Source organism: Gorilla gorilla, chromosome 11 (genome assembly GCF_029281585.2).
Source record: "Gorilla gorilla gorilla isolate KB3781 chromosome 11, NHGRI_mGorGor1-v2.1_pri, whole genome shotgun sequence".
NCBI classification, from domain to species: Eukaryota; Metazoa; Chordata; class Mammalia; order Primates; family Hominidae; genus Gorilla; species Gorilla gorilla.
Genome location: NC_073235.2, coordinates 105425992 through 105453855, shown reverse-complemented (window position 1 = coordinate 105453855; position 27864 = coordinate 105425992). Strand labels below are relative to the sequence as shown.

The window sequence follows — 27864 nt, the reverse complement described above, 5'->3', positions numbered from 1 at the left end:
CCACTAAGAGCACAGACATTAATGTAAGGCAACAAGAAAAATGGGAGACATAATACCACCTAAAAAACATAACCTCCCAGTAGCTGACCCCAAAGAAATGGACATATATAAACTGCCTCTCAAATAATATAAAATAATTGCTTTAAGTTTAGTGAATTTAAAGAAAAATACAGAGAAACATTTCACTGAAATCAGCAAAACAATAGATGACCAAAATAAGAAATGTAACAGATTAAAATTATTTTTTTAAAAAAATCAAATTCTGGAGCTGAAAAATACAATTAATGAACTAAAAAATGCAGTAGAGAGCATTAACAGCAGACTTGATGAAGCAGAAGAATTAATATGTGAACTCAAAGACAGATTATTTCAAAACATACAGTCAGAGAAGAAAAAATGAAGCTTAGAAGATTTAAAGCTTATAAGATTTTCTCAAAAGAGCAAATATCCTAGTTATAGGAGTTTAAGCAGAAGAAGAGAGGGACAAAGGGCCAGAAAGTTTACTTAAATAAATAATAGCAGAAAAATTTCCAAATCTGAGGAAAGGTATAAATATTCAGGTATGAGAAGGTCAAAGGTCTCCAATCAGATTCAACCTGAACAAGATTACACTAAGATATAATCAAACTGTCAAAAATCAAAGATGAAGAGAGCATCCTGAAAGTAGCAAGAGAAAAGCAAATCACATACAAAGGAGTTCCAATAAGGCTAGAAGTGGATTCTCAGGAGAAACCTACAGGCCAGTAGAGAGTGGGATGATAAATTCAGTGTGCTGAAGGAAAAAAGAAAACTGTCAAACAACAATACTTTACTTGACAAAGTAGACCTCCAGAAATGATGGAGATAAAAGCTTTCTCAAACAAAAACTGAGGTAGTTCATCACCACCAGATATGTCTTACAAGAAATGATAAAGGGAGTTCTTCAAGCTGAGAGGAAAGGATGCTAATGAGTAACACAAAAACATCTAAAAGTATAAAACTCATTGGTACAATTACACAAATTTAGAATAATAGTATAATGGTGGGTCTTTAATATGAATGTTAAAAAACAAAACTATTAAAAATAATGGCTGCAATAGGCCTGGTGTGGTGGCCCATGCCTGTAATCCCAGCACTTTGGGAGGCTGAGGCAGGCAGATCACCTGAGGTCAGGAGTTCGAGACCAGCCTGGCCAACATGGTGAAACCTCGTCTTCACTAAAAAAAAATACCAAAATTAGCTGGACCTGGTGGTAGATGCCTGTAATCCCAGCTACTCGGGAGACTAAGGCAGGAGAATCACTTGAACCTGGGAGGTTAAGGAGCCAAGATCATGCCACTGCACTCCAGTCTGGGCAACAAGAACAAAACTCTATCTAAAAAAAAAAAAAAAATAGACCAAGAAGCAGCTTCCCTGCTGCTTCTGGGATCTCCATCTGGTTCAGCCCACCTGCCTCCACTCCTGCATCGACCATGTCCATCATGGTGACCCAGAAGTCCTACAAGGTGCCCACCAGAGGTGGTCCTCTGGCCCCCAGGCCTTCAGCAACTGCTCCTACGCGCGTGGGCCCGGTGCCTGCATCAGCTCCTTGAGCTTCTCCCGAGTGGGCAACAGCATCTTTTGGGGTGTCCTGGGTGGAAGTTATGGTGGGGCCAGTGGCATGGGAAGCATCACTGCTGTCACAGTCAACCAGCGCCTGCTGAGCCCCCTTAATCTGGAGGTGGAACCCAACATCCAGGCCGTGTGCACCCAGGAGAAGGACCCTCAACAACAAATTTGCCTCCTCCGTAGATGAGGTACAATTCCTGGAGCAGCAGAACAAGATGCTGGAGACCAAGTGGAGCCCTCCTGCAGCAGCAGAAGATGGCTCAGAGCAACATGGACAACATGTTCGAGAGCTACATCAACAACCTTAAGCAGCAGCTGGAGACTCTGGGCTTGGAAAGGCTGAAGCTGGAGGCAGAGCTTGGCAACATGCCAGGGCTGGTGGAAGACTTCAAGAACAAATATGAGGATGAGATCAACAAACGTACAGAGATGGAGAATGAATTTGTCCTCATCAGGAAGTATGTGGATGAAGCTTATATGAACAAGGTAGAGCTAGAGTCTTGCCTGGAAGGGCTGACTGAAGAGATCAACCTCCTCGGGCAGCTGTATGAAGAGGAGATCCAGAAGCTGCAGTCCCAGATCTTGGACACATCTGTGGTGCTGTCCATGAACAACAGCCACTCCCTGGACATGGACAGCATCATCGCTGAGGTCAAGGCGCAGTATGAGGAGATGGCCAACCACAGCCAGGCTGAGGCTGATAGCATGTACCAGATCAAGTATGAGGAACTGCAGACGCTGGCTGGGAAGCACGGGGATGACCTGCGGCATGCAAAGACTGAGATCTGAGATGAACCAGAACGTCAGCCAGCTCCAGGCTGAGATTGAGGGCCTCAAAGGCCAGAGAGTTTCCCTGGAGGCTGCCATCGCAGATGCCTAGCAGTGTGGGGAGTTGGCTGTTAAGGATGCCAATGTCAAGCTCTCCGAGCTGGAGGCTGCCCTGCAGCGGGCCAAGCAGGACATGGCGTAGCAGCTGCATGAGTACCAGGAACTGACGAACATCAGGCTGGCCCTGGACATCAAGATCACCATCTACAGGAAGCTGCTGGAGGGCGAGGAGAGCCAGTTGGAGTCTGGGATGCAGAACATGAATATCCATACGAAGACCACCAGTGGCTATGCAGGTGGTCTGAGCTCGGCCTATGAGGGTCTCACAAGCCCCAGCCTCAGCTATGGCCTCGGCTCCAGCTTTGGCTCTGGCATGGGCTCCATCTCCTTCAGCCACACCAGCTTCACCAGGGCCATAGTTGTGAAGAAGATTGAGATCCACGATGGGAAGCTGGTGTCCGAGTCCTCTGACGTCCTGCCCAAGTGAACAGCTGCAGCAGCCCCTCCCAGTGTGCCCCTCCTGCAGCTGCCCCAGAGCTTGGGAGGGAGGCCGCTGTGCAGGGGAGCACAGGGAACAGGAGACCCACCTGAGGCTCAGCCCTAGCCCTCAGCCCACCCGTTAGTGAGTTTACTGCCTGGGGATCCCCCTTGCCCATTCCTCCAGCTACAAAACAATTCAATCGCTTTTTTTTTTTTTTTTTGGTCCAAAATAAAACCTCAGCTAGCTCTGCAAAAAAAAAAAAAAAAAAATTTAAAATTTAAAAATAATAATAATGGCTACAATAATTTATTAAGGGATATACAATATAAAAAGATGTAAATTGTGACATCAAAACCATAAAATATCAGGCAGGGTAAAGTGTATACAATCAAAGTTAAGTTGTAATCAGCTTAACATAGCCTGTTATAACTATAAGCTGTTTTATGTAAGCCTCATGGTAAACACAAAGCAAAAACCTATAGTGGATAAACGAAAGATACAAAGTAAGGAATTAAAGCATACCACTAGAGAAAAATCGTCTAATCACAAAGGAAGAAGGCATGAAAGGAAAAAAGAACAAAAGAGCTGTAAAACAACCAGAAAACAATGAACAAAATGGTAGTACTAAGTCCTTACCTATCAATAATTACCTTGAATGTAAATAGATTAAATTCTTCAACCAAAAGACAGACTGGCTGAATAGGTTAAAAAAAACAAACAACAACACACACACACACACACACACACACACACACACACACACACACACAAAGACTTAACTGTATGCTGCCTGGAAGAGACTCACTTCACCTTTTTTTTTTTTTTTTTTTGAGACGGAGTCTCACTCTGTCGCCGAGGCTGGAGTGCAGTGGTGCACTCTTGGCTCACTGCAAGCTCTGCCTCCCAGGTTCATGCCATTCTCCTGCCTCAGCCTCCTGAGTAGCTGGGACTACAGGTGCCTGCCACCACACTCAGCTAATTTTTATATTTTTAGTAGAGACGGGGTTTCCACCTTGTTCGCCAGGATGGTCTCGATCTCCTGACCTTGTGATCCGCCTGCCTCGGTCTCCCAAAGTGCTGGGATTACAGGCGTGAGCCACCGCACCCAGCCAAGACTCACTTCACCTTTAAGGACACATTTAGATTAACTGAAAGGATGGAAAAAGATACCATTCAAATGGAACCAAAAGAGAGTGGGGTTAGATATAATTATATCAGGTGCAGTACACCGATGTGGTTTGGATATTTTGTCCCCTCCCAATATGATGTTGAAATATGACTTCCAGTGTTGGAGGTGGGCCTGGTGAGAGGTGTTTGGATCTTGGAGGCAGAGCCCTCATGGATGGCTTGGTACTGTCCCCGTGGTGATAAGTGAGTCCTCACGGGATTTGGTTGTTTAAGGGAGTATTGTGCCTCACCCTTCTTCTCTTACTCCTTTTCTCACCATGTGATGCACTGGATCCCAATCCCCTTCCACCATAAGGAAAAGCTCCCTGAGGCCTCATCAGAAGCAGATGCTAGCACCATACTTCCTGTACAGCCGGCAGAACCATGAGCCAATTAAACCTCTTTTATTTATAAATTACCCAGCTTCAGGTATTTCTTTATAGTAACACAAAAATTGACACACACTTTGTCAAAAAACTATAAAATGAGACAATTATTATATAATGAAAAGGGATCAATTCATCAAGAAGATATAATAATTGCAAATATGTGTTACATGCAACATCAGAGTTCCTAAATATATAAAGCAAATATTAATAGATCTGAAGAGATAGATAGCAATGCAATAATAGGAGACTTTAATACCCCACTGTCAACAATGGACAGATACCCAGAAAGAAATTCAGTAAGGAAACACTGGAATTCAACTACATTTTAGACCAAATGGACATAACATATATATGCAGAACATTCCATCCAATATTAACAGAATACAAATTCTTCTCAAGAACACATGGAACATTCTCCAGAACAGATCATGTCTTAGGCCACAATATAAGTCTTAAAAATTTATTAATTGAAATCAGGTAGCTTTTTCAATTGCAATGGTATGAAACTCGAAATAATAAGAACATTTGAAAATTCACAAATATGTGGAAATTAAACATCATGATCCTAAACAACAAACGGGTCAAAAAAGAAATTTAAAGGGAAATTTTAAAAATCTTAAAACTGCCGGGAACAGTGGCTACACCTGTAATCCCAGCAGTTTGGGAGGCTGAGGTGGGTGGGTCACCTGAGGTCAGGAGATCGAGATCAGCCTGGCCAACATGGTGAAACCCCGTCTTACTAAAAATACAAAAAATTAGCCAGGCGTGGTGGTGGGCGCCTATAATCCCAACTCCTTGGGAGGCTGAGACAGGAGAATCTCATGAACCCGAGAGGCAGAGGTTGCAGTGAGCCCAGATCACACCATTGCACTCCAGCCTGAGCAACAAGAGTGAAACTCCATCTCAAGACAAATAAATAAAATTAAAATCTTGAAACAAACAAAAATGGAAATACAATATCCCAAAACTTAAGAGATGTTGCAAAAGAAGTTCGAAGAGAGAAGTTTATAGCAATGAATGCCTGTATCAAAAAAGAAGAAAAACCCTAAATAAACAACCTAATGTTATCCCTTAAGGAACTAGAAAAAGATGAACAAACTAAGCCCAAAGTTAGGAGAAAGAAGAAAATCATAAATATCAGAGCAGAATAAATAGAGACTAGACAAACAGTAGAAAAGATTAAAAGAAGAGCTGGTTTTGAAAAGAGAAGGCCGGGTGCGGTGGCTCACGCTTGTAATCCCAGCACTTTGGGAGGCTGAGGTGGGCGGATCACGAGGTCAGGAGATCAAGACCATGGTGAAACCCTGTCTCTACTAAAAATACAAAAAATTAGTCGGGTGTGGTGGCAGGCGCCTGTAGTCCAGCTACTCAGGAGGCTGAGGCAGGAGAATGGCGTGAACCCGGGAGGTGGAGCTTGCAGTGAGCCAAGATTGCGCCACTGCACTCCAGCTTGGGTGACAGAGACTCTGTCTCAAAAAAACAAAAACAAAAAAAAACAACAACAGAAAATTGGTAAACCTTTAGTTAGATTAATAAAAAAGAGGAAATGCTTAAAATCAGAAATGAAAGAGGGAGACATTACAGCTGATACCACAGAAATACAAAGGATCATAGACTACTATAAAAAATGATACACAGGCCGGGTGCAGTGGCTCATGCCTATAATCCCAGCACTTTGGGAGGCCGAGGTGGGCAGATCACTTGAGGTCAGGAGTTTAAGACCAGCCTGGCCAACATGGCGAAACCCCATCTCTAATAAAAATACAAAAATTACCTGGGCTTGGTGGCACACACCTGTAATCCCAGAAACTTGGGAGGCTGAGGCAGGAGAATTGCTTGAACCCGGGAGGTGGAGATTTCAGTGAGCCAAGATCGTGCCACTGCACTCCAGCCTGGGCATCCAAATGAGACTCCATCTAAAAAAATCTATATCTATATCTATATATATATCTATATCTATATATATATACACACACACTAACAAATTGTATAACCTAAAAGAAATGGGTAAATTCCTAGACACATACCAACTTATAAAGACTAAATCATGAAGAAATTGATAATTTGAAAAGACCAATAATGAGTAAGGAGATTGAATCAGTAATAAGAAGTCTCCCATTAAAGAAAAGCCCAAACTTGATGATGCCACTACTGAATACTACCAAACATTTAGACAATTAAAACCAATCCTTCTGAAACTCTTCCAAAAAATTGAAAAGGAAGGAGATCTTCAAAACTAATTTTATAAAGGCCTGATACCAAAGGCAGACAAAAACAGTACAAGAAAAGCAAATTATAGGCCAATATCTTTGATAAACATAGATGCAGAAATCCTCAAGAAAATACTAGCAAACCAAATTCAACAGCACATTAGAAGGGTCATTCACCATGATCAAGTGGGATTTATCACTGTGAATCTGCATATTCACCATATGCAAATCAATAGTGATACACCATATTAACAGAATAAAGGACAAAAACTTTATAATTATCTCAATAGATACAAAAAGGGCATTCAACAAAATTCAGCATCCTTTCATGACAGAAACACTCAACAAATGAGGTAGAGAAAGAATGTCTCTCAACATAATAAGGGCCTTGTATGACAAGCCCATAGCTAACATAATGCTCAGTGAAAAGTTGAAAGTTTTTTTTTCTAAAATCAAGAACAAGACAAGTATGCCCACTTTCAGCACTTCCATTCAACACAGTATTGGAACTCCTAGCCAGAATAATTAGGCAAGAGAAAGAAATAAAAGGCTTTCAGATTGTCAGTGAAGAAGTTAAATCGTCTGTTCGCGGACAATGTGATTTTATATTTAGAAAACTCTGAAGACTCCACCAAAAAACTATTACAAGTAATAAATTCAGTAAAGTTGCAGGATACAAAATTAACACAAAAATCAGTAGTGGTCAGACATGGTGGTTTATACCTGTAATCCCAGGACTTTGGGAGGCTGAGGTGGAAGGATCACTGGAAGACAGGAGTTTGAGACCAGCCTGGACAACATAGTGAGACACCCATCTCTACAAAAAATGAAAAAAAATTAGCCAGGTGTGGTGGCACAAACTGTAGTCCTAGATGCTTGGGAGCCTGAGGTGGGAGAATTGCTTGAGCCCAGGAGTTTGAGGTTACAGTGAGCCATGATCATACCATTGCACTCCGGCCTGGGTAACAGAGTAAGACTACGTCTCAAAAAAAAAAAAAAAAAATCAGTAGCATTTCTACATACTAACAACAAACTATCTGATAAATCTGGCCAGGTAGGGTCCCTCACGCCTGTAATCCCAGCACTTTGGGAGGCCAAGGTGGGAGGATCACTTGAGGTCAAGAGTTCGAGACCAGCCTGGCCAACATGATGAAACCCTGTCTCTAGTAAAAATACAAAAATTAGCCAGGCGTGGTGGCATGCACCTGTAATCCCAGCTACTCAGGAGACTGAGGCAGGAGAATTGTTTGAATTTGGGAGGTGGAGGCTGCAGCACCACTGCACTCCAGCCTAGGCAACAGAGCAAGACTGTCAAAAAAAAAAACAAAAGGAAGAAATCAATAAAACAATGCCATTGACAATAGCTAGTAAAAAAATTAAAATACTTAGGAATAAATTTAACCAAGGAGATTTAAAATGTATACACATTTTAAAACATTATGTCATACATCATAAATATATACAATTTTTACTTGTCAATTAAAAATAAGTAAGCCTGGGCAACATAGTGGGATGTTGTCACTACAAAAATAAAAATAAATTAGCCAGGCATGTTGATGTGTTGCCTGTGGTCCCAGCTACTCCAGAAGCTTAGGTGGGAGGATTACTTGAGCCCAGGAGTTTGAGACTGCAGTGAGCTATGATTGTGCCACTGTACTCTAACCCAGGCAACAGAGTGAGACCCTGAATCTGTAAGTAAAATAAGTAATGAAAAAAATATATAGCTAAAAATTAGAGATTTCAGTGTATGTAAATTTTATGAAAAAGAACTATATGATGATGATGATGGAGTGAGGTGGTAAAGAATGGGTAAACATATCAGTGATGTTTTTAAAATGGCAGTACATTGATAATTGAGCTGCTATTTTATTGTTTGTGTATGGTAGAGTTTTTTGTTTTTGTTTTTTTGAGACAGAGTCTGGCTCTGTCACCCAGGCTGGAGTGCAGTTGCACAATCCTGGCTCCCTGCAACCTCCACCTCCCAGTGTCAAGTGATCCTCCCACCTCAGCCTCCCTAGTAGCAGGGACTGCAGGTACTTGCACCACGCCCAGCTAATTTTTGTATTTTTTGTAGAGAAAGGATCTTGCCATGTTGCCCACGCTGGTCTTGAACTCCCAAGCTCAAGTTATCCACCCGCCTCAGCCTCTCAAAGTGCTGGGATTACAGGTGTGAGCCACCACACCCAGCCTCTATGCATGTTAAAGTTATATAATGTGAAGAAATTAAGAAAGAAACAATAGTCTTATATTTACCAGGACATTTAACAATTACAGTCCTTCCATTCTTTTCTATAAATCCAAATTATCTGGTGTAATTTTCTTTAAGACTGAAGAATTTGTTAACATTTTTAATTCAAAAATTATTTTTAATTGAGAAAATGGTATATATTTGTCATGTACATTACGTTTGAAACACTGTGGAATGGCTAAATCAACATAATTAACATATGTATTACCTCATCTTTTTTTGTGGTAAGAACACTAAAAATCCTGCCTCATAGATATCTCCAAGAATATCTATTGTTATTAACTATAGTCCCTTTGTTGTACAATAGAACTTCCTCCTCCTAACTGAAATTTTGTGTCCTTTGACAAACATCTTCCCAATACCCCTCCCCCCAGCCTCTGGTAACTACCATTCTACTCTCTACGTCTATTAGTTCAACTTTTTTAGATTTTACATGTAATTGAGATCATGTGGTATTTGTCTTTCAGATTTATCCATGTTGTCACAAATTACAGGATTTCTTTCTTTTTAAAGGCTGAATAGTATTCCACTGAGTATATATACCATATTTTTTAATATGTTCAGCTGTGATATACATAACATCTGTAATGTTAGCATTTCTGAAAGTCTCCAGATCTGATCAGGTAGTCTCTCAGAGCTTTATTTGAAAATATCTTTATTTTGCTTTCCTTCTTTTTATTTTTTAATTTTTTATTTTTTTAGAGACAGACTGTCACTCTGTCGCCCAGGCTGGAGTGCAGTGGTGTGATTATAGTTCACTGCAGCCTCAAACTCCTGGGATGAAGCAATCCTTCTGCCTCAGCCTCCTGAGTAGCTGGAACTAAAGGCTCACACCACAATACATGGCTAATGTTTCTTTTATTTTTTTGTAGATATGGAGTCTTGCCATCTTGGCCAGACTGGTCTTGAGCTCCTGGGCGCCAGTGATCCTCCCCCACAGCCTCCCAAAGTCCTGGGATTACAGGCCTGAGCCACTGTGCTCCCACTACTTTCATTTTTAAAAGGACAGTTTCAATAGATGTGGAATTAGGGGTCAACAGGTTTTTCTCCTCTCAGTACCTTAAATATATCCTTCCATTTAGTCTTTTTTTTGTTTTTATTGAGAACTGACCTGTTTGTATTTTTGTTACCTTGTGTGTAATATGCCATTTTTCTCTGTTGCTTTCAAGATAGGTTTTCTTTGCTATCTTTTTTTTTTCCCTATATAGATTTAAGCAGTTTGTCTGTGATGTGTCTATTTGTGTTTTCTTTGTATTATCCTGCGTGGGGTTTGTCATTTAGCTTATTGGATCTGTAAATTAATGTCATTCACAAATTTGGGGATGTTTTATTTCTTTGAATATTTTTCTATCCCATTCTATCTCTTCTTTGGGTTCTCCTCCTTCCTCCTCCCACCCCTTGCCCCAGTTTTTAGATTGGTAATTTTTGGTAAGAAGAACTTTTTACTTCTGCCTTCTTCAGTTTGCTCTTAATCTTGTCCAGTTATTATTATTTGTTTAAGAGGCAGTCTGTCACACAGTCTGTCACCCAGGCAGTAGTGCAGTGGCATAATCATAGCTCACTGTAACCTCAAACTTCAGAGCTCAAGAGATCCTCTTGTATCAGCCTCCCAAAATGCTGGGATTACAGGTGTGATCCTCCACACCCAGCTGCAGTGAATTTTAAATTACAGTTACTGAACTTTGTAACTGGAAAGTTTGAGTTTTACTTGTTTTCTAATATTTTCAGTGTGTTCATTTATTGTGCATACATCCTACTTTAAGTCTGTGTATATGTTAATAATAGTTGGTTTAATAATTATCTCATAATTGCAGTATCTGGGAAATCTTTTTTTGTGTGTGTGTGTGACAGAGTCTCACTCTGTCGACCAGGCTGGAGTGCAGTGGCTCACTGCAACCTCCGCCTCCTGGGTTCAAGCGATTTTCCTGCCTCAGCCTCCCATATCTGGGAAATCTCTGGAGTCTGTTTTTATTGACTGCCCTTTCCCCACTGGAGTATGGGTCACATGTTCCTATTTCTTTGTATGTCTAGTGTTTTTTGATTGGATACTTGGGATTTTGAATGATGCATTTGAGAGATTCTGGATTCTGTTTTGCTTCTCTGAAAAAGAATTTTTATTCTAGAAGCCAGTTAACTTGACTGAACTCAGACTCCAAACTGTCTCCTCTGGAGTGGTAGTGCTGAAATCTTCACTTAGTTATTTCCTCTTTCAATGGCTGATTTTCTGCCACGATTCCTGGGTTTCCCTCCCTTGCCTCATGATTCGTTTAGTGATTAGCACAGGTCTTGGGAGGACTTTATACACAAATTTTGGGGTTTCCTCCTCTTTGGCTCCCTCCCTTTTATGAAATCCCTCCTAAATATCTGATAGTTCTGCCAGCCTTGAACTCTGTTATCAGATATGTCAAGCCAGTAAGACTTGGCTTCCTGCCTAACCTACCCCCAGTGGCAAGCAGATTTAGCAGTGCCCTTGGTCATAAAAACCACAAAAGTGCAAATCTCACCTTTTGCAGATTTATCCTCCCAGTCACTTTCTCCCTTTGCCAGGGAACGTGTGCCCTCTGCAGGCAAGATAGTTTCCAGAAATGGAGGAGTCTAGTTTTTTGCTGTCCAATCAGATGTTACTCTTTCTCTCCCAAAGAGATATGGAGTGGTTGCAAGGACAGGAGTATATTGTTTGAGCTACATCAACATGGAAGTTGATGTAGGGAGAAGTATTCTCTCCTGATACTCCCTAGTATTTTGTTCTTCTAATTGAGCCTAAACCTGCAGTCAGTTTAGTAGAAGAGATTAACAGTTTGTCATATGGTTGGACTGCTGATAATTATAAAGTTGGGAGTGGAGGGAAGGAGGAGGAGGACTGAAAGCAGTTGAGAGCAACCAAAAGCAGAAAGAAACTGGATGGGAAAGAAAAACTAAGTTTCTCTCAAGACGCTTGATGTGTCAGGACAGTATAATGCTTATATCAAATCCATGCTCCCTAGGTACCCAAATTAAATTCCCTCTCTATTCCAAATTATGTCCAGAGAAATTATTCAGGATAACATATTAAGAGGTTTGGCAATTAAATGGTGACTAATATATACTGCCCAGGAATATGGGAGGATATCCAAAGGATAATAATCCAGAGGCTATCTGGAAAATTGGCCACTTTGTGGACTTTACAGCTTGTCCTTGTTCTATTTTATGCTTTTTATTTAAATCTACTTTGTCTGATATTAATATAGCTATTCTAATTTCATTTTGTTTCTATTTACCTGGTATATCTTAACTCATATCTTTATTTTTATCTTTCTGTGTCCTTTTGTTTTAGGTAGATCTCAAATAGCATATAGTTGGATTTCGATTTTTGTTTTTTTATGATTCGAGATTCTTTGTATTTAAAAAGAAGTTTGCATCTATTATACTAAATAATATAATTGTTCTTCTTCCATCTTCTTGTTTTGTACTGTGTGTTACATGCCTTACTCTTGTTTTTCCCACTCGGTCTTTTGCTTTTGCTAGTTTTTCTGGCTCTTTTGTTTCACCCCTAGTAATTTGGAAATTAGACATTCTATTTTTATTTAATTAGTAATTACTTCAAATTAAAAGAAAGTGAACCTCTATTTCTTTACTAACATGAAAAATACAATAGCATCTATCGATGTGCCTGGAAATAACAAATGAGTCACATACTTTAGTATTTCCCTTTTGTTCCTACTCTTACAGTTTGTTGGAATAATTTGGGCTTTAGATCCAAAATGTTATTAGTATTTATTCTTTTTACATATCCTTAAAGAAATACTTTTCACTTTGCATTTCCTTATATAGCCATGTTAACCTTGTTAAGAATAACTTCATGGAGGTTATTTTTTATTTTTTATTTTTTTTGAGACGGAGTCTCGCTCTATCGTCAGGCTGGAGTGCAGTGGCGTGATCTTGGCTCACTGCAACCTCCGCCTCCTGGGTTCAAGTGATTCTCCTGCCTCAGCCTCCTGAGTAGCTGGGATTACAGGCGCGTGCCACCATGCCCAGCTAATTTTTTGTATTTTAGTAGAGACAGGGTTTCACTATGTTGGCCAGGATGGTCTTGATCTCCTGACCTCATGATCCACTCACCTCGGCATCCGCCCACCTCGGCCTCCCAAAGTGTTGGGATTACAGGCGTGAGCCACTGCACCTGGCATATGTTAATTTTTATGTTTACAGTTTACAATGTCCATCTGTATTTCTTTTATAACATATCTTCCCTTATACTTAAGGACTTTGTGTTGATTTATTGGACATTAAAATATTTGAGTGATTTTTAAAGAGTATGTGTTGGAATCTTTGCATATCTGAAAATATTAAATGGATGTTTGACATAGCGATTATAACTATAGGAATTTTCCTAAGGAACTGATACTAGTATGTAAAGATATATGTACAAGTTTATTTTGCAGTTTTATTACAAAAGCAAAACTTAGAAAGTAATAAACATCTATAAATAGATATCAAATAAAATATAATTTTTTCTAGACATAACTGCAAAATCTTAAGTTTTATTACCTTTGTCATCTAACTAAAATTAATATAAATATAATTAATCTTTTGCCTGTTTCTTGTGCAAGTTGAAATTATAGCATACATTTAGACCATATAAAGCAAGCATTAGCATGTCTGACTGAGAACATTAATATTAGGGGCCAGATGTGGTAGTTCGCACCTGTAATCCCAGTGCTGCATGAGGCTGAGGCAGGAGATTGCTTGAGCCCACATTATTCTGAACTATGATTGCACCACTACACTCCAGCATGAGCGATGGAACGAGACCCTGACTCTAAAAAAAAATTACATTTAGTACCTTTTTTCCATTTGTCAGATTAAATATTGGCTAGCTAAACATATTTATTGAGTTTTTTTGTTTGTTTTTTGTTTTTTTTGTTTGTTTGTTTTTTGTTTTTGTTTTTGAGACGGAGTTTCGCTTTGTCTCCCAGGCTGGAGTGCAGTGGCGCGATCTCGGCTCACCGCAAGCTCCGCCTCCAGGGTTCACGCCATTCTCTGCCTCAGCCTCCGGAGTAGCTGGGACTACAGGCGCCTGCCAGCATGCCCGGCTAATTTTTTTTTGTATTTTTAGTAGAGACAGGGTTTCACCGTGTTAGCCAGGATGGTCTCGATCTCCTGACTCCGTGATCCGCTCGCCTCAGCCTCCCAAAGTTCTGGAATTACAGGCGTGAGCCACCGTGCCCAGCCTATTATTGAGAATTTTTAAAAGAAGTTTAATTTTAGTCTGTTCATTGTAGTCACTCCATGGATTCCTTTGGGCAACCCAGACCAGAAGATAATCAGTCAGTAGTCAGCAGAATGCAAAAGAAATACTGGAAAACTAAACAGGTCTTTATCAAAGCAACAGGAAAAAAAGAGGATGAGCACCTGGTGGCGTCTGATGCTGAACTGGATGCTAAACTTGAGGTAAATTTGAGCATTCTATGTATTGCATATAACCAGCCATTATTTGGGGCTCCAAGGGGAACTGCAACAGGTTTTCACACTGGAGAGTTTATGGGGATAAATGCAAATTTGATAATAGAATGTTTAATTGTATCCATCTGTCAATCAGAGCTCTGAATAGGAGGTCACGGCTCTCACAAACTGAAAATTTGCAAAATTGGTATTCACTAACTTAGATAAAATATGAATAAAGTAGTTTCTCTGGCACGCATAGTTTTCAAGCTAAGTCTTAATTACATTCCCAGTTGAGACCATATACTCATTATATATCAAGTCATACTATTTTGTAGTACTTTGATGTGAAGTCTTATACCTCACTGAAATAATTAAAATCAAATAGCAAATGAAGATAATAGTTATTGTTTCTATTTTATTAAAAGATAGAGTTATTGAAATATTTCCTAATGCCTTTTTTGGCTGTTTTTTATTTTAAATAATTGCCATGAAACAATTTTAAACCAATAAATGGTTTAAAGTAATTAAGCTAATAGAGAAGAGTGTAATATAAATGAATTAAAAAGTCTGATTTTTTTTTTTTTTTTTGGATGGAGTTTCGCTCTGGTTGCCCAGGCTGGAGTGCAATGAGGCGATCTTGGCTCACCACAATCTCTGCCTTCTAGGTTCAAGGGATTCTCCTGCCTTAGCCCCCTGAGTAGCTGGGATTACAGGCATGTACCACCATTCCCAGCTAATTTTTTATTTTTAGTAGAGACAGGGTTTCTCCATGTTGGCCAGGCTGGTCTCGAACTGCTGACCTCAGGTAAGCCACCGTGCCCAGCCCAAGTCTGAATTTTTAAATGCAGATTTACTAACTCAACATATATATACTAATTAAAGCTAACTCTTAACAAATATTTCTAAGCAGGGATTCTGTTATGCTTGGAATATAATCATTATGGTGGGATTCTCAAAAATATGAGTCTAATTAAACTGGTTTTGATCAAGTATTTTCATCCTGCAAAAAGTAAACTTACCTCATTGCCAAAACAAATATGGAAATAGATAAAAATTTAACGAGCTTTTACTATTTGTGTTGAAAAGTATTTCTAGGATTCAATGACAAATGTGTAAAAATGAAGACTTTATTATTATTGGTGTTGTATGTTTTAACGCAACAGGAACTTGTTCCAGATATATTCCCATAGAAGTGGGAATATATGAGGTTTTGGTATTGTTTTACATTGTTAGGTCATCTGTGGGTGACATGTTTTATATTCAGTGTAAATCTGGCCATTAGATGAATATTTGGAATCAAGCAAGAACTTTCTCCCACATTTGTACTATTTTTTAAGAATGAGAAACAGTTTTATTATAAAAATAGTACGTAAACCTTGCAAAGATCTATGGAAAAAATAATCAAGCATAGTCACTTCATCTTAGTAGAACTATCTTTTCTGTATATTTTTTTTTTTTGAGTTGGAGTCTCACTCTGTTGCCCAGGCTGGAGTGCAGTGGCACGATCTTGGCTCACTGCAACCTCCGCCTCCCGGGTTCAAGCGATTCTCCTGCCTCAGCTTCCGAATAGCTGGGATTACAGGAGCCTGCCACCATGGCTGGCTAATTTTTGTATTTTTAGTAGAGACAGGGTTTCAGCATGCTGGCCAGGCTGGTCTCAAACTCCTGACCTCAGGCGATCCACCCGTCTCAGCCTCCCAAAGTGCTGGAATTACAGGCGTGAGCCACCGAGCCCAGCCTTTTGCATTCTTTTCTAATCTTCTTCCATATGCATTTAAAACAGATTTTACAATTGCCAAATCCAGATACCAAATGCACTTCAAACATGTCTAAACTCATAAGGAAAATTGATGCCTGCTCCTCCTTTTAAGATTTTAGTGTTTATTATCAATCTTCTTTAGGTTTGATCAAACATCAAAATAATAATAAAAACTGCTCCACAGGTAGAATGTTCAGGCTTCTTGATGATATTAGGCATCTGACAATAAAAGGGTTAGGGCTTAATATTATATAGCAGTACCAAGGTCTTCTTGAACTAAGTCACATAAAAATTATTTAGTGTAGATTCTGAAAAGACAGCCCTTGCTAAAAAAAAAAAAAAAAAAAAAAAAAAATCTGTAATCCCAGAACTTTGGGAGGCTGAGGCAGGTGGATCACAAGGTCAGGAGTTCAAGACCAGCCTGGCCAAGATGGTGAAACCCCATCTCTACTAAAAATACAAAAATTAGCCAGGCACGGTAATGGGCATCTGTAATCCCAGCTACTCAGGAGGTTGAGCCAGAATAATCGCTTAACCCAGGCAGCAGAAGTTGCAGTGAGCCGAGATTGCACCACTGCACTCCAGCCTGGGTGACAGAGTGAGACTCCATCTCAAAAAAAAAGTCCTCATTGTATCTGTACTGTAAAACTTATGCTTGCTTGTTTATCTGGGAACACCTACATTTATTAATGTGTGTGAAGAGTTATGTCATGTATATAGTGTGGCCTCATCTCAAATTTTCACGTGCTTAATTTTGAAATGAGAGTCTACTGGATATTTTATTTCTTTTCTGTTAGCAATTAGCAGCAGTAGTAACGAGAGAATTAATATCTATAGAAAATTCTAAAAAAGGAATATAAAAATAATTTATATTTGATGTTATAATACATTATTTAATTTTTATAGTAAATTCACTAATCTGTTTTGTTTAGACCAGTATGAGAGAAAAGCCAGACTTCGAGTTAATACTTTGTAAGGTTATCTACACTCTCATCTGTGGTTGGCAATATTTGATGCAGTTTATATTAGATTTATGTTGTTGTTATTTAGATAGTTTGGAGCTGAGATGAGGACAGGAGCTGAGATGAGGACAAACTCTTCAGTTTTAATTTTTTGTTTGCTCCCATATATTTATCATCATTTTTTTCCAGCTCTCATGGGGGAGTGTGCTTTCTACATCGGAAGTAAAACCAAAACTGAAGCATGTCATAGCCAAGAAAAATAGACATAATGTTTTTAAAACAGACATAATACTTATAAGAAAATGTTATGCTTTTGGAGTGCTTATAACATATATTTGTTTATGGTTCTTTAAATTGTCCTAATAAAATTTGTATCTCAAGGTTTTTCACTCCGTTCAAGAGACATGCACTGAACTTCTGAAGATAATCGAGAAATACCAGCTAAGACTCAATGGTATGAAATCATAGCTATCTATCTGATAATTCCCATTTAAAATAAATATTAGCATTTTTTTAAATGAAATATTTAATGTAAAAATAATTTTGTGAATAGCTTCTTATGACAAAATATGAATATTTACAGTTACCTGTTCTCAAAGGCCCCAGTATTCTCTCTTCTTTCCTCAGTTAATCAAATCCTCTGACCCAGGTTTATTTTTTGCTGATATTCTTTTTTTTCTTTGAGACAGGGTCTTTCTCTGTCACCCAGGTTAGAGTGCAGTGGTGCAATCACAGCTCACTACAGTCTCCACCACCTGGGCTCAAGTGATCCTCCCACCTCAGCCTACCAAGTAGCTGGGATTACAGGCGTGTGCCACCATACCTGGCTAATTTTTGTATTTTTTTATAGACACAGGTTTGCTGTATGCTGCCCAGACTGGTTTCAAACTCCTGGCCTCAAGTGATCCTCCTGCCTCGACCTCCCAAAGTGCTGGGATTACAGGTGTGAGTCACCATGCCCGGGCCTGCGCAGCATCTGAAATGGATTTGTTTCCATCACTTAAACCTCTCTTTCTTGACTCCCACTTGCCCTTGCAGTTAAATTCCATTCCTCTGCTGCTCTTTACAGAAAAATGTGATGTAATTGTCTGTATTCATGATCTCTGTTCCTTTCCTTCCAATTTCTCTTGTACTCACTCCAGTCAAGTTTTCATCCCCATCACTCCACCAAATTTCTCTTGTCAAGGTCATGATTAACCAACTCCTTCTAAATCTGGCTTATCACATTATTTAACACATTTATTATTTCCTATTCCTTGATACACTTTCTTCACTTGGCTTTCCTGGTTTTCCTCCTCCTGGTCACTCTTTCTTGGCATCCTGCCTTTGCTGATTCTCTTCTCTCCTGGACTTGTTCGGGTTAAAACTCAATCTTTGGATCTCTTCTCCTTTTTTAATTACAGTGGGCCTGCTGGACATGGCTACCTCTCTAATCACACCTCCTAAAAGCTTCTCCTCTTTAGCCATATTAATATCTTACATAGTAGGCATATCTGCATAGTAGAATCCCTAACTTCCTTTGGGTATTTGGTCAAATGTCATCTTTTTAAATGAGGCCTTCCCTGAACTGCATATCTAAAATGCAATACTCTCTGCCCTCAGAGGGTACAAAAAATACAACACAATACCCCTTTCCCTCAAAACTCCCTGTCCAGTTAATAATATTCAACATTCTATATATTTTGTCCATTGTTTTTCTTCCCACCGCTAGAATATGCCCTCAAGGACAGAATTTTTTTTTTTTTTTGAGGTGGAGTCTCACCCTGTCGCCCAGGCTAGAGTGCAGTGGCGTGATCTTGGCTCACTGCAACCCCCGCCTCCCAGGTTCAAGCAATTCTCTGCCTCAGCCTCCCAAGTAGCTGGGATTACAGGCACCTGCCACCATGCCTGGCTAATTTTTGTATTTTTAGTAGAGACGGGGTTTCACCATCTTGGCCAGGTTGGTCTTGAACTCCTATCCTCGTGATCCACCCGCCTCAGCCTCCCAAAGTGTTGGGATTACAGGTGTGAGCCACTGCACCTCGCCAGGACAGAATTTTTCTGTTTTATTTCTGTGTCCGCAGTCTAGAAACAATGTTTAGCATGCAGTCAGTACTCGATAAATATTTGATTTCAATGAATCAATAATTTTTCTCATGTAGCTATGTAAATTAATCTCATCACTTTATAATCAAAGCTTATACATTGTCCCATTAAAGAAATAAATCCAATAAAGCATGATTATTCAAGTATTTTTTTGACTACCTGCCATGTGCTTTTCCCAAGGAAGTAGTTGGAGAAACAACTTTTTGCACAAAAAGACAATGTAAGTAGTATGTAATTGAGTTCAGAAGAATGATAGAGACATAACTCTGAATTCCTAGGAATGAAAAATAACTGGATTAGAGTAATTGGCAAAGGCAATTCCATAGACAGGAATTGAGGTAAAACTTAAAGGATTTATAGAAGTTGAACATGTAGAGAAGAGACTTGGAGTTTAAAGAGCTTAAAGAATGAGAACAGCCTGCATAGGCAGAAGAGTCTGTCATTGAAACTAATGGGAGGATAAAGGAACAAAGGAAATTTGGGGTCAGATTACTAACGACCTTATGGCCTTTTACTGCTTGGTAAAATATATCACAATCACTGGACCAAGTGAGTCCTGTGACAGAAATGAAAATGTGAAGAAAATCAGCAAGTTTATATACCCTGAAATCACTAGATCTTTTAGCACTCTGGTGGAGCATTTCAGAATAAGGAAGGGAAACACATATAGATTTAATTGTGTATTTTCGCTTCAAGATTGTGTATAAATATGTGATTTCTTGAAGACGACTGTATTAATACATCTGTTGGGAGTAACATCAGACAAATGCAGTAGGTTAGTCCAGCACCATAACTTTATGGGAATCTCTTGACTCGGGGGAGAACACGTCAGGGAGGGGTCTCTGTAGATTTTGGCAGGCAGGTCTCAACATAGAAGCAGCACAGACTCAGCCTCATTGACTGCTCTTTCTGCAATGATAAAGGTAAGCTTCAGTGATCATTTATGTTCAGTTGATACTTGATAATGAAGTATTCCAAGTACTCAAAGTGCTTTCTGAACCACCATACCCAAATGAATATTTTCTAGTAGTTTTAATTGAGGTATATTTTATGAAGTTCTGATTCAAATAATGTGTAAACTGTACATCTCTCAAGTAATCAGCATTAAATTAGCATGACTCCCCAAACCCCATCTGCTCTGGATCAGGTCAGTTGCTCATGGTTTTATTAGAGATGAGACTACAGACTGTGTAGACACCTTCCTCATTACACCATTGTGGTCTCCTTGGGTCACCCTTGTAGGCATGGCAGCGGGGACAGGGGTAGTGGGGAGGCAGCATGAGGAGGCCTGAGTTCTGTTGCTGCCCCACAAGTAGCCACACACTTCCCTTTCAGTTTTAACTTTGATTTTTTCTATCAGTGAAGTGGGATGAAATTAGGCATGACATTTGTTGTTGTTTATTTACTTTAAGCTTATAATTGGAGCACTGTGGGCTTTCCCCCTTATTAGTCTTATTGTGGTTACAGGATCAGCTTACACTAGATCAGCGTTTCTTAAATTGTGGTGAAGGACCTTTTTTTGTTTCATGGTTTGCTTTCAATCTGTTGTAAACAACTGATACCTTTGTAAAATTCAGTAAAAATGAATTTTTAGCTGAGCACTGTGACTCGTGCCTGCCTGTAATTCCAGTGCTTTGGGAAACTAAGGTGGGAAGATGGCTTGAGGCTAGGAGTTTGAGACCAGCGTGGTCAACATAGTGAGACCCTGCCTCTAAAATAATTTTTTAAAAATTAGCCAACCACTGTGGCTCATGCCTGTAGTCTGAGCTACTCAGGAGGCTGAGGCAGGAGGATCACTTGAGCCCAGGAATTCGAGGTTGCAGTGAGCTATGATCAAGCCACTGCACTCCAGGCTGGGCGTCAAAGCAAGATCCCATCTTTTAAAAAAATAACTTTTAGAAAAATGAAATAAAATACGTGAAAAATGTATTATAAGCTCACTTTATTAGATTTGACAAATATAAAATGCTCAAAGTCTCTACACAGTTATTGTCAGTTTCCTTACTTCTTCGCTTGTCACAGCTTGGTAACAGAGGATTCTGGACCAATACTGGTCCATGGCCTACACTTTGAGCAGCAGTGCACTAGATGACAGTTTTTAGGGTTGCTGGAGCAGAACTGTGGACATCTGTGAGTCTGCGATACCGAGCATAGGAAACTGAAGCCAGGAGGGAGTCAAGAATAAATTAACAAGTTTAAATAGGGAACAAATACTTTGTAAGAGGCAATGATCCTAAAATACATCTCTGCACATTTGAAAATGCATCATTTATGGCTTTATTTTGTAGTTTTGAGGGATTTTTGTCACTAAAAATCAGTCCTTCTCAAAGCGAGGTCCATGGATTCACTGTGTCGAAACCATCTGGAGTGCTGATAAGAAGCCAGATTCCCTAGACCTATGGAAAGTAGAGTCTCTGGAAATGGAGCCCAGGAATTGCATTTAAAAAATAAGTCTCTCTTCTTCTTCCCCTAAGTAAATCTTGTATAGAGAGTTATTGCTGTGAGATTTTTAGTTGTGTGTATGTTTTAAACAAATGATGAAAGGAAACAATTAACTACACTGTAATTTTTTTCCTAGTTATATCAGAGGAAGAAAATGAGCTAGGGCTCTTTTTAAAGTTTCAAGCAGAACGGGATGGAACTCAAGCTGGCAAAATGATGGATGCCACTGGCAAGGCACTTTGTTCTTCAGCCAAGCAAAGGTTTACCATGGTTGTTCATTATCTTGAATCTGTAGTCAATCTGACAGTTTTGACATATGTACTTAAATTTGCATATTTGTAAAGGTCACTGTTCATTCTAATAAAGGGTTAAAGAGAAATATATCACAGTTATGTTGTGACACCTAATTCTTAATTACTAATTTTGTATTCAAAATAATTATTTAATGATTGATGTTCTTGGTTGCTTAATTTCTAGAAATAACCTTTAGGCCTGTATTTATATTTCTTTTATTTCCCCTAAAATCAGACAAGTATCAGTTATATTTCTCAACTGGTTTAATGTAACAGTCACAGAATGACTAACATCTTAAAAATGTGTATTTCCAATTTCACTTTTTGATACTATACTATAAATATAGTGGTACTTTTTAAGTAGAAGAAATTTTTTCTTCTTAATTACATACTTTCCAGTTATTATTTCAGTTTCTAATATAATGATACCTACTGCAAAGAATCTCCAGTAATTACTAAACCTAGCCCAAATCTTTTGCATTTAAGAAGAATAAAACAGTCCTTATCAGACCTATAATGATGGTGTCCAGTTTATATAGCTTTATTCTGAAACATCACATCAGTGCAAAAGTCTATCTTGAAGGAAGTGATGTGGAGGTACTAAGTACAGGGCCCTCCAATGGTCACTAAGCAAAAAGGAGGAATTGGATTTAATCTGTGTTTCTTAAATACTTGTTATCTTGTCCTCATCCTCAGCTGCTAAGAACTCCATACTCATTAGTTCTGCTAGCAAAACCCAGGTTTTCCCTGAACTTGTCAAATGAAAGGCTTTCTGTTAATTGGATTATGCTTTATGAATGCAGGTTCTCTGTTCCCCTCAGAACTGTTTTCTAAATTGCAGATTTACTTGGCAGGTTATTTATACATGGAATAACATCCAAAGTATTGCAAAAATGACATATTTCCTAAAGTAACAAGGGAGGAGGTGTAGACACTTTTTTTTTTTTGAGATGGAGTTTCGCTCTGTTGCCCAGGCTGGAGTGCAGTGGCGCCATCTCGGCTTGCTGCAACCTCCACCTCCCGGGTTCAAGAGATTCTCCTACCTCAGCCTCCCGAGTAGCTGGGATTACAGGAACCCACCATCACACCCGGCTAATTTTTTGCATTTTTAGTAGAGACAGGGTTTCGCCGTGTTGGCCAGGCTGGTCTCAAACTCCTGACCTCAGGCGATCGGCCCACCTTGGCCTCCCAAAGTGCTGGGATTACAAGCGTCAGCCACCGCGCCCGGCCAACACATCTTTATTGATAATTCAGAGTTGGCTATATGATCCTTATTTGCTTTCAAAATCTCCTTAGGGAACTGAATAATTTTTTACTTGTAGATTCATCTTGTTAGCAAATATGCTTTTTCATTGGTTTAAACCTTTGTTTTGTTTTACTTATGATGTGTTCAACCCTCTGATTTTTACCTCTCTGCCATTAGATTGGCCCTGTGTACTCCTCTGTCTCGTCTGAAGCAAGAAGTAGCAACATTCAGTCAAAGGGCAGTATCTGATACCTTGATGACAATTAATCGGATGGAGCAGGCACGCACAGAATACAGAGGAGCTCTGCTGTGGATGAAAGATGTATCCCAAGAGCTGGACCCAGACACCTTAAAGCAAATGGAAAAGTTTAGAAAAGTACGAAAACGTATCCCTTTCCTTTTCTTGGTGTATGAAATATGAAACTGCCACAGAATAATTAAGATAATAAAATTTCAGATGTTTTTTGGTAAATATATGTTTCATTATACATTCTTGGTTGCTTGGAGACTGTAGTTGAAGAACAAAAGTTTGTCACACTTTTATTTTTACTCCTGGAGTGGCATCTTCACACCATCTACCTTTTTTATTAATTTTTTAATCTGTCTCATGATAGATCTAAATTATTTCTTAAATGTTGCTTGCTTGGACTTTTGAGATTCGTTTGCAGGAAGAAAATAGTTTATTACAGAGGGACAAAAGGAATTTAAGTAAAAATTCATGTAAAATGATTGTTAATTATAAGGAAATATGAAGTTTATCAAAATTTTTATTCTGTCACAATACAAAGTTTGGCCACAGACTTCCTAAGCAACTATGTATGAACATATGTTTTTGCTAAATAAACTCCTTATTATAAATTATAGCCCCTAATTATACTATACATAAATAACAAAATTCATTTTATCATTCATTTCATAAATAGAGAACCCATAATAGAAATCATAATATTTAATACTGATGGAGACTGACTCTGGGCCAGCTATGAAGTGGTTTGCCTCATTGATTACACACAACAGCCCTATGAAGTAGGTGAATACATGGCCTCAGGCCACAACAACCTCGTATTCCATCCCTTTTACAATCTTTGACAGTGAGAATACAGTCCAAGGGAGTGATTGAACAACATTGCGAATGCACTAAATGCCACTTAATTGAACACTTTAAAATTGCTAATTGTATGTTATGCAACTTTCACCTCAATTTTTAAAAGAATAATGTATTAGTCTATTTTCATGCTGCTGATAAAGACATACCCAAGACTGGGAAGATAAAGAGATTTAATGGACTTACAGTTCCACGTGGCTGGGGAGGCCTCACAATCATCGTAGAAGGCAAGGAGGAACAAGTCATATCTTACATGGATGGTGGCAGGCAAAAAGAGCTTGTGTAGGGAAACTCTCCCTTTTAAAACCATCAGATCTCGTGAGACTTATTCACTATCACAAGAACAGCATGGGAAAGACCTGCCCCCATGATTCAGTTATCTCTCACTGGGTCCCTCCCATAACGTGTGGGAATTCAAGATGAGATCTGGGCAGGGAAACAGCCAAACCACATCAAATACAATCCAAGTCCCTATCTGGACCCTAAAAACCCTGCATGGCCTGACCCCTGGTCCCTCCACAACCACGTTGTACTTGCTTCCTACACTCCAGGAAGAATGTGCTCTACCTCCTTGCTTCTTGTTGTTCTAACATGATAAGGTCTTCACCCCCTCCCACTCTCAGGACCTTTGTCCTTGCTTGTCCCTAGTTCTGGAATGCTCTCCCCAGGGTCTTAGCGTAGCCTGCTCATCATCTTTCTGTCCCAGTTCAAACATCATGCATGATCTCACCAAGGACTTCCATGTCGTCATTCACTCATTTCTGTTTACTTATTTGCTACCTTTGCAACTATATATTTATTTACTTCTTTCTTTTCCTGTGCCTCCCTACCCAAGGATGGTGGGGAAGAACATTGTTTTGTTCACCACAATATCTCAGTGCCTAGAACAATGCCTTGCATATAATAGGTACCTTATATTTGTTGAATAAATTAATATATTAAAAGGTTGAGTATTCACACTACCTGATGGCATGACTCACCATTTATTCAAGAACTATAATAGGCCTCTACTGGAATTTATAAATATCTGCATGATTCAGAAATATTATTAATGTTTCTCAGTGCTTTAACGAGATCCCCTTTCCATTTATTCTTCTGCTCTTAGCTAAGTGCTATCCATGAATAGTTTTAGATGTTTCTTTTTATTTGGAATACTTTTTAAAAAACTATTTGCTTTCCATCTATTATCTCATACTTTCTCAGCATAAAGATATCTTCTGGAAAGAATCTCCTACAATTACTAACAGTAGCAAAATCTTCATCATTACTCATGAAATATTAATGATACAGGGAAAAGAAATTAGTCTTTATTATAATTTATTTCTGAAAATTATTATGAACCTGTATACTATATTTATGTCTGTAATAACATACTATATTTATACTATATATCTGTAATAAAAATTAGCATTTTTATTGCAGGTACAGATGCAAGTGAGAAATAGCAAAGCTTCTTTTGACAAGTTAAAGATGGATGTTTGTCAGAAAGTGGATTTACTTGGAGCTAGTCGCTGCAATATGCTATCTCATTCGCTCACTACCTACCAGGTACCCACCTCCATGGTCAGCATATCCTTGCAGTAAAGATGAGTGGTGAGATTTCTTTTTAAAAGTTGTCTAAAGGATGTAAAAATTTATGTATGATTAGATTCCTTTGACTTTGCTATAATTGCTTTATTGAGGTTATGAAAGTCAGAGAGTCAAAAAGTTCTGAAAAACACCTTAGAGACTGTCTACTTCTGTAGCTCTTCTCTTTGGTGTCAAAGGAGAGAGAGACACTTAGGGACCATTTGAGGTTGAAGAGGGGAATGTTGAAGAGGCAAAATTTAAGGCCCATTTGCCCTGGTTTAACCAGAGCTGTTCCACTTCTGGGTTTGAAGTTCTACATACAATTTCATCTGAAGCAAAGATTCTGTGCCCCCAAAAGTTTAAAACCTTTTCTGTCATTTTATGGATGAGGAAAGTGACACCTATGAGAATTAAAGTGAACGGCAATGTTGGCTCAGAAACCAAAGTTTTCTATTTCTAAGTTATATATTCTTTTCATTCTGTCAAGTTGCCATCCCATACCACTTTAACCTCAGAAGTCTCACTTGTGCTTATAGTGCCACAAATCACATATAAGTAACACACAATGAATAAGTTAGATATTAATAAGTAGCAGTTATTGATTTTTACATATATTTTTAAATTGAAAAAATTGAATAAACTGTACTTACATAAGAAAAGAGTAATAAACTACAGGAAATGGACATTCACTCCTGCTTTTAGGGAGTCTGCCTATTTCAGTTCAGTACTGTGGGATTCAGGAATGGAGAAAGGATGCACTTGTAACAGTGTGTGATATCTGTTTAGCATCTTGCCTGAAACACAATAGCTATGAGTTCAGTTTTCCTTTATTCTCTCCATTCATCCTCCTCACTTTAATCAGGAACCTTGAAGCAGCAAGAAAAATGTCCAATTACTCGAGTTAGCTTGAGAACACATTTTTTGGCAAATCTTTCTTGAACTCTAGATGAAAGGCCAGATTTAGTGGTAAATGTAATTTTTCTCCAATTAAAAAGTTTTATATATTCCCATCAACATAAAGATTACACATATTTTCCTCCTTTAACGGAGATTGGTATTTTTGTGCTTTTAACATTTCCCTTTTTGATATCTCAGATGTTCTGATCCCTAAGTTTTCATTCTCTTAGCTGCAGTCACTCTCTGGGTGGCTCCAGTGTGCATTCCTGTGCTGTTTATACAGTTAACTCTCACACGTGCAGACACAGATGCCGATTCTTTTGCACAAGTACTATTTGCAGTGCTTTATGGTTCCCTAAACTTGGAAAATTGAATTTAGTTCCTGCTTCTTATTTTTTGGCAACTGTTTATCTACTAAACTAGTAAGGAAATATAGCACTTAAAAAATCATGGAGGGGAAGCAGAACTGTAGTGTCACCTTTTCTTTTTTTTGCAGAGAACACTGCTTGGATTCTGGGAGAAAACAGCTCGAATGATGTCCCAAATTCATGAAGCCTGTATTGGCTTTCATCCGTATGATTTTGTAGCTCTCAAGGTACATTGTGTTCCATGTTCTCTTGTTTAGATGTATAACACTTCATTTGGGTGATAACATTGAAACTTTTTTTTTTTTTAACCAAGGTTAATTTAAAATTTACAAAACATTGAGAAACATTTTCCTTCAGCCAAGGGTCAGCACTTTCCTAATTGCAAATGTTGCCAGCAACACTGAAATACATAGGAATACTGCTGGCAGGCCCAAGATACTAGTAGGACAGGGAAAAAGAGGGAGAAAGTAAAAAGAAAATTTAAATGCAAAGGAGATAAGAAAAGGCTATGCAAAGGAAAATCTTAAGAGGAACAAGTGATGGAAAGTGGTCATGTGCTCTTAAAAATGACCAGATTACCTACCTGACAGTATTAGAAGTTAGAGAAAAACTTTGTTTTACTTTTACACTGATGTCATGGATACGGTTCATGATAACCAACATTATGCCAGGTTTCAGTACCTTTTAACTTACCATTCATTCTGCCGTATTTTCAGTAAAGCTTGAAAGTGTTGCTGGCTGGTTTGTTCAAGCTGGATGTGGTATTTATGATAGGCTCATATCTTGCATATTTCTGGGGTTTAG

General features: G+C 38.8%; 1 protein-coding gene and 1 pseudogene across 6 annotated transcripts in view; both read left to right on the top strand.

Moving 5' to 3' along the window:
- ICA1L (islet cell autoantigen 1 like) overlaps nt 1-27864 on the top strand; it is a 95324-nt gene that overhangs the window by 28532 nt on the left and 38928 nt on the right. For 5 of the 6 annotated variants that reach the window (XM_031008827.3, XM_031008828.3, XM_055379418.2 and 2 more), the window contains 6 exons: nt 14172-14340; nt 17437-17509; nt 21719-21842; nt 23299-23497; nt 25649-25774; nt 27189-27287. In XM_031008827.3, coding sequence (XP_030864687.1) covers nt 14179-14340; nt 17437-17509; nt 21719-21842; nt 23299-23497; nt 25649-25774; nt 27189-27287 — 783 coding nt within the window. In that variant the 5' untranslated portion in view covers nt 14172-14178. Of the gene's footprint in view, nt 1-14171; nt 14341-17436; nt 17510-17905; nt 17999-21718; nt 21843-23298; nt 23498-25648; nt 25775-27188; nt 27288-27864 lie in introns of all 6 variants that reach the window. The other variant, XM_055379415.2, reaches the window with a different exon arrangement.
- LOC101153903 (keratin, type II cytoskeletal 8-like) lies at nt 29-3079 on the top strand (annotated as a pseudogene).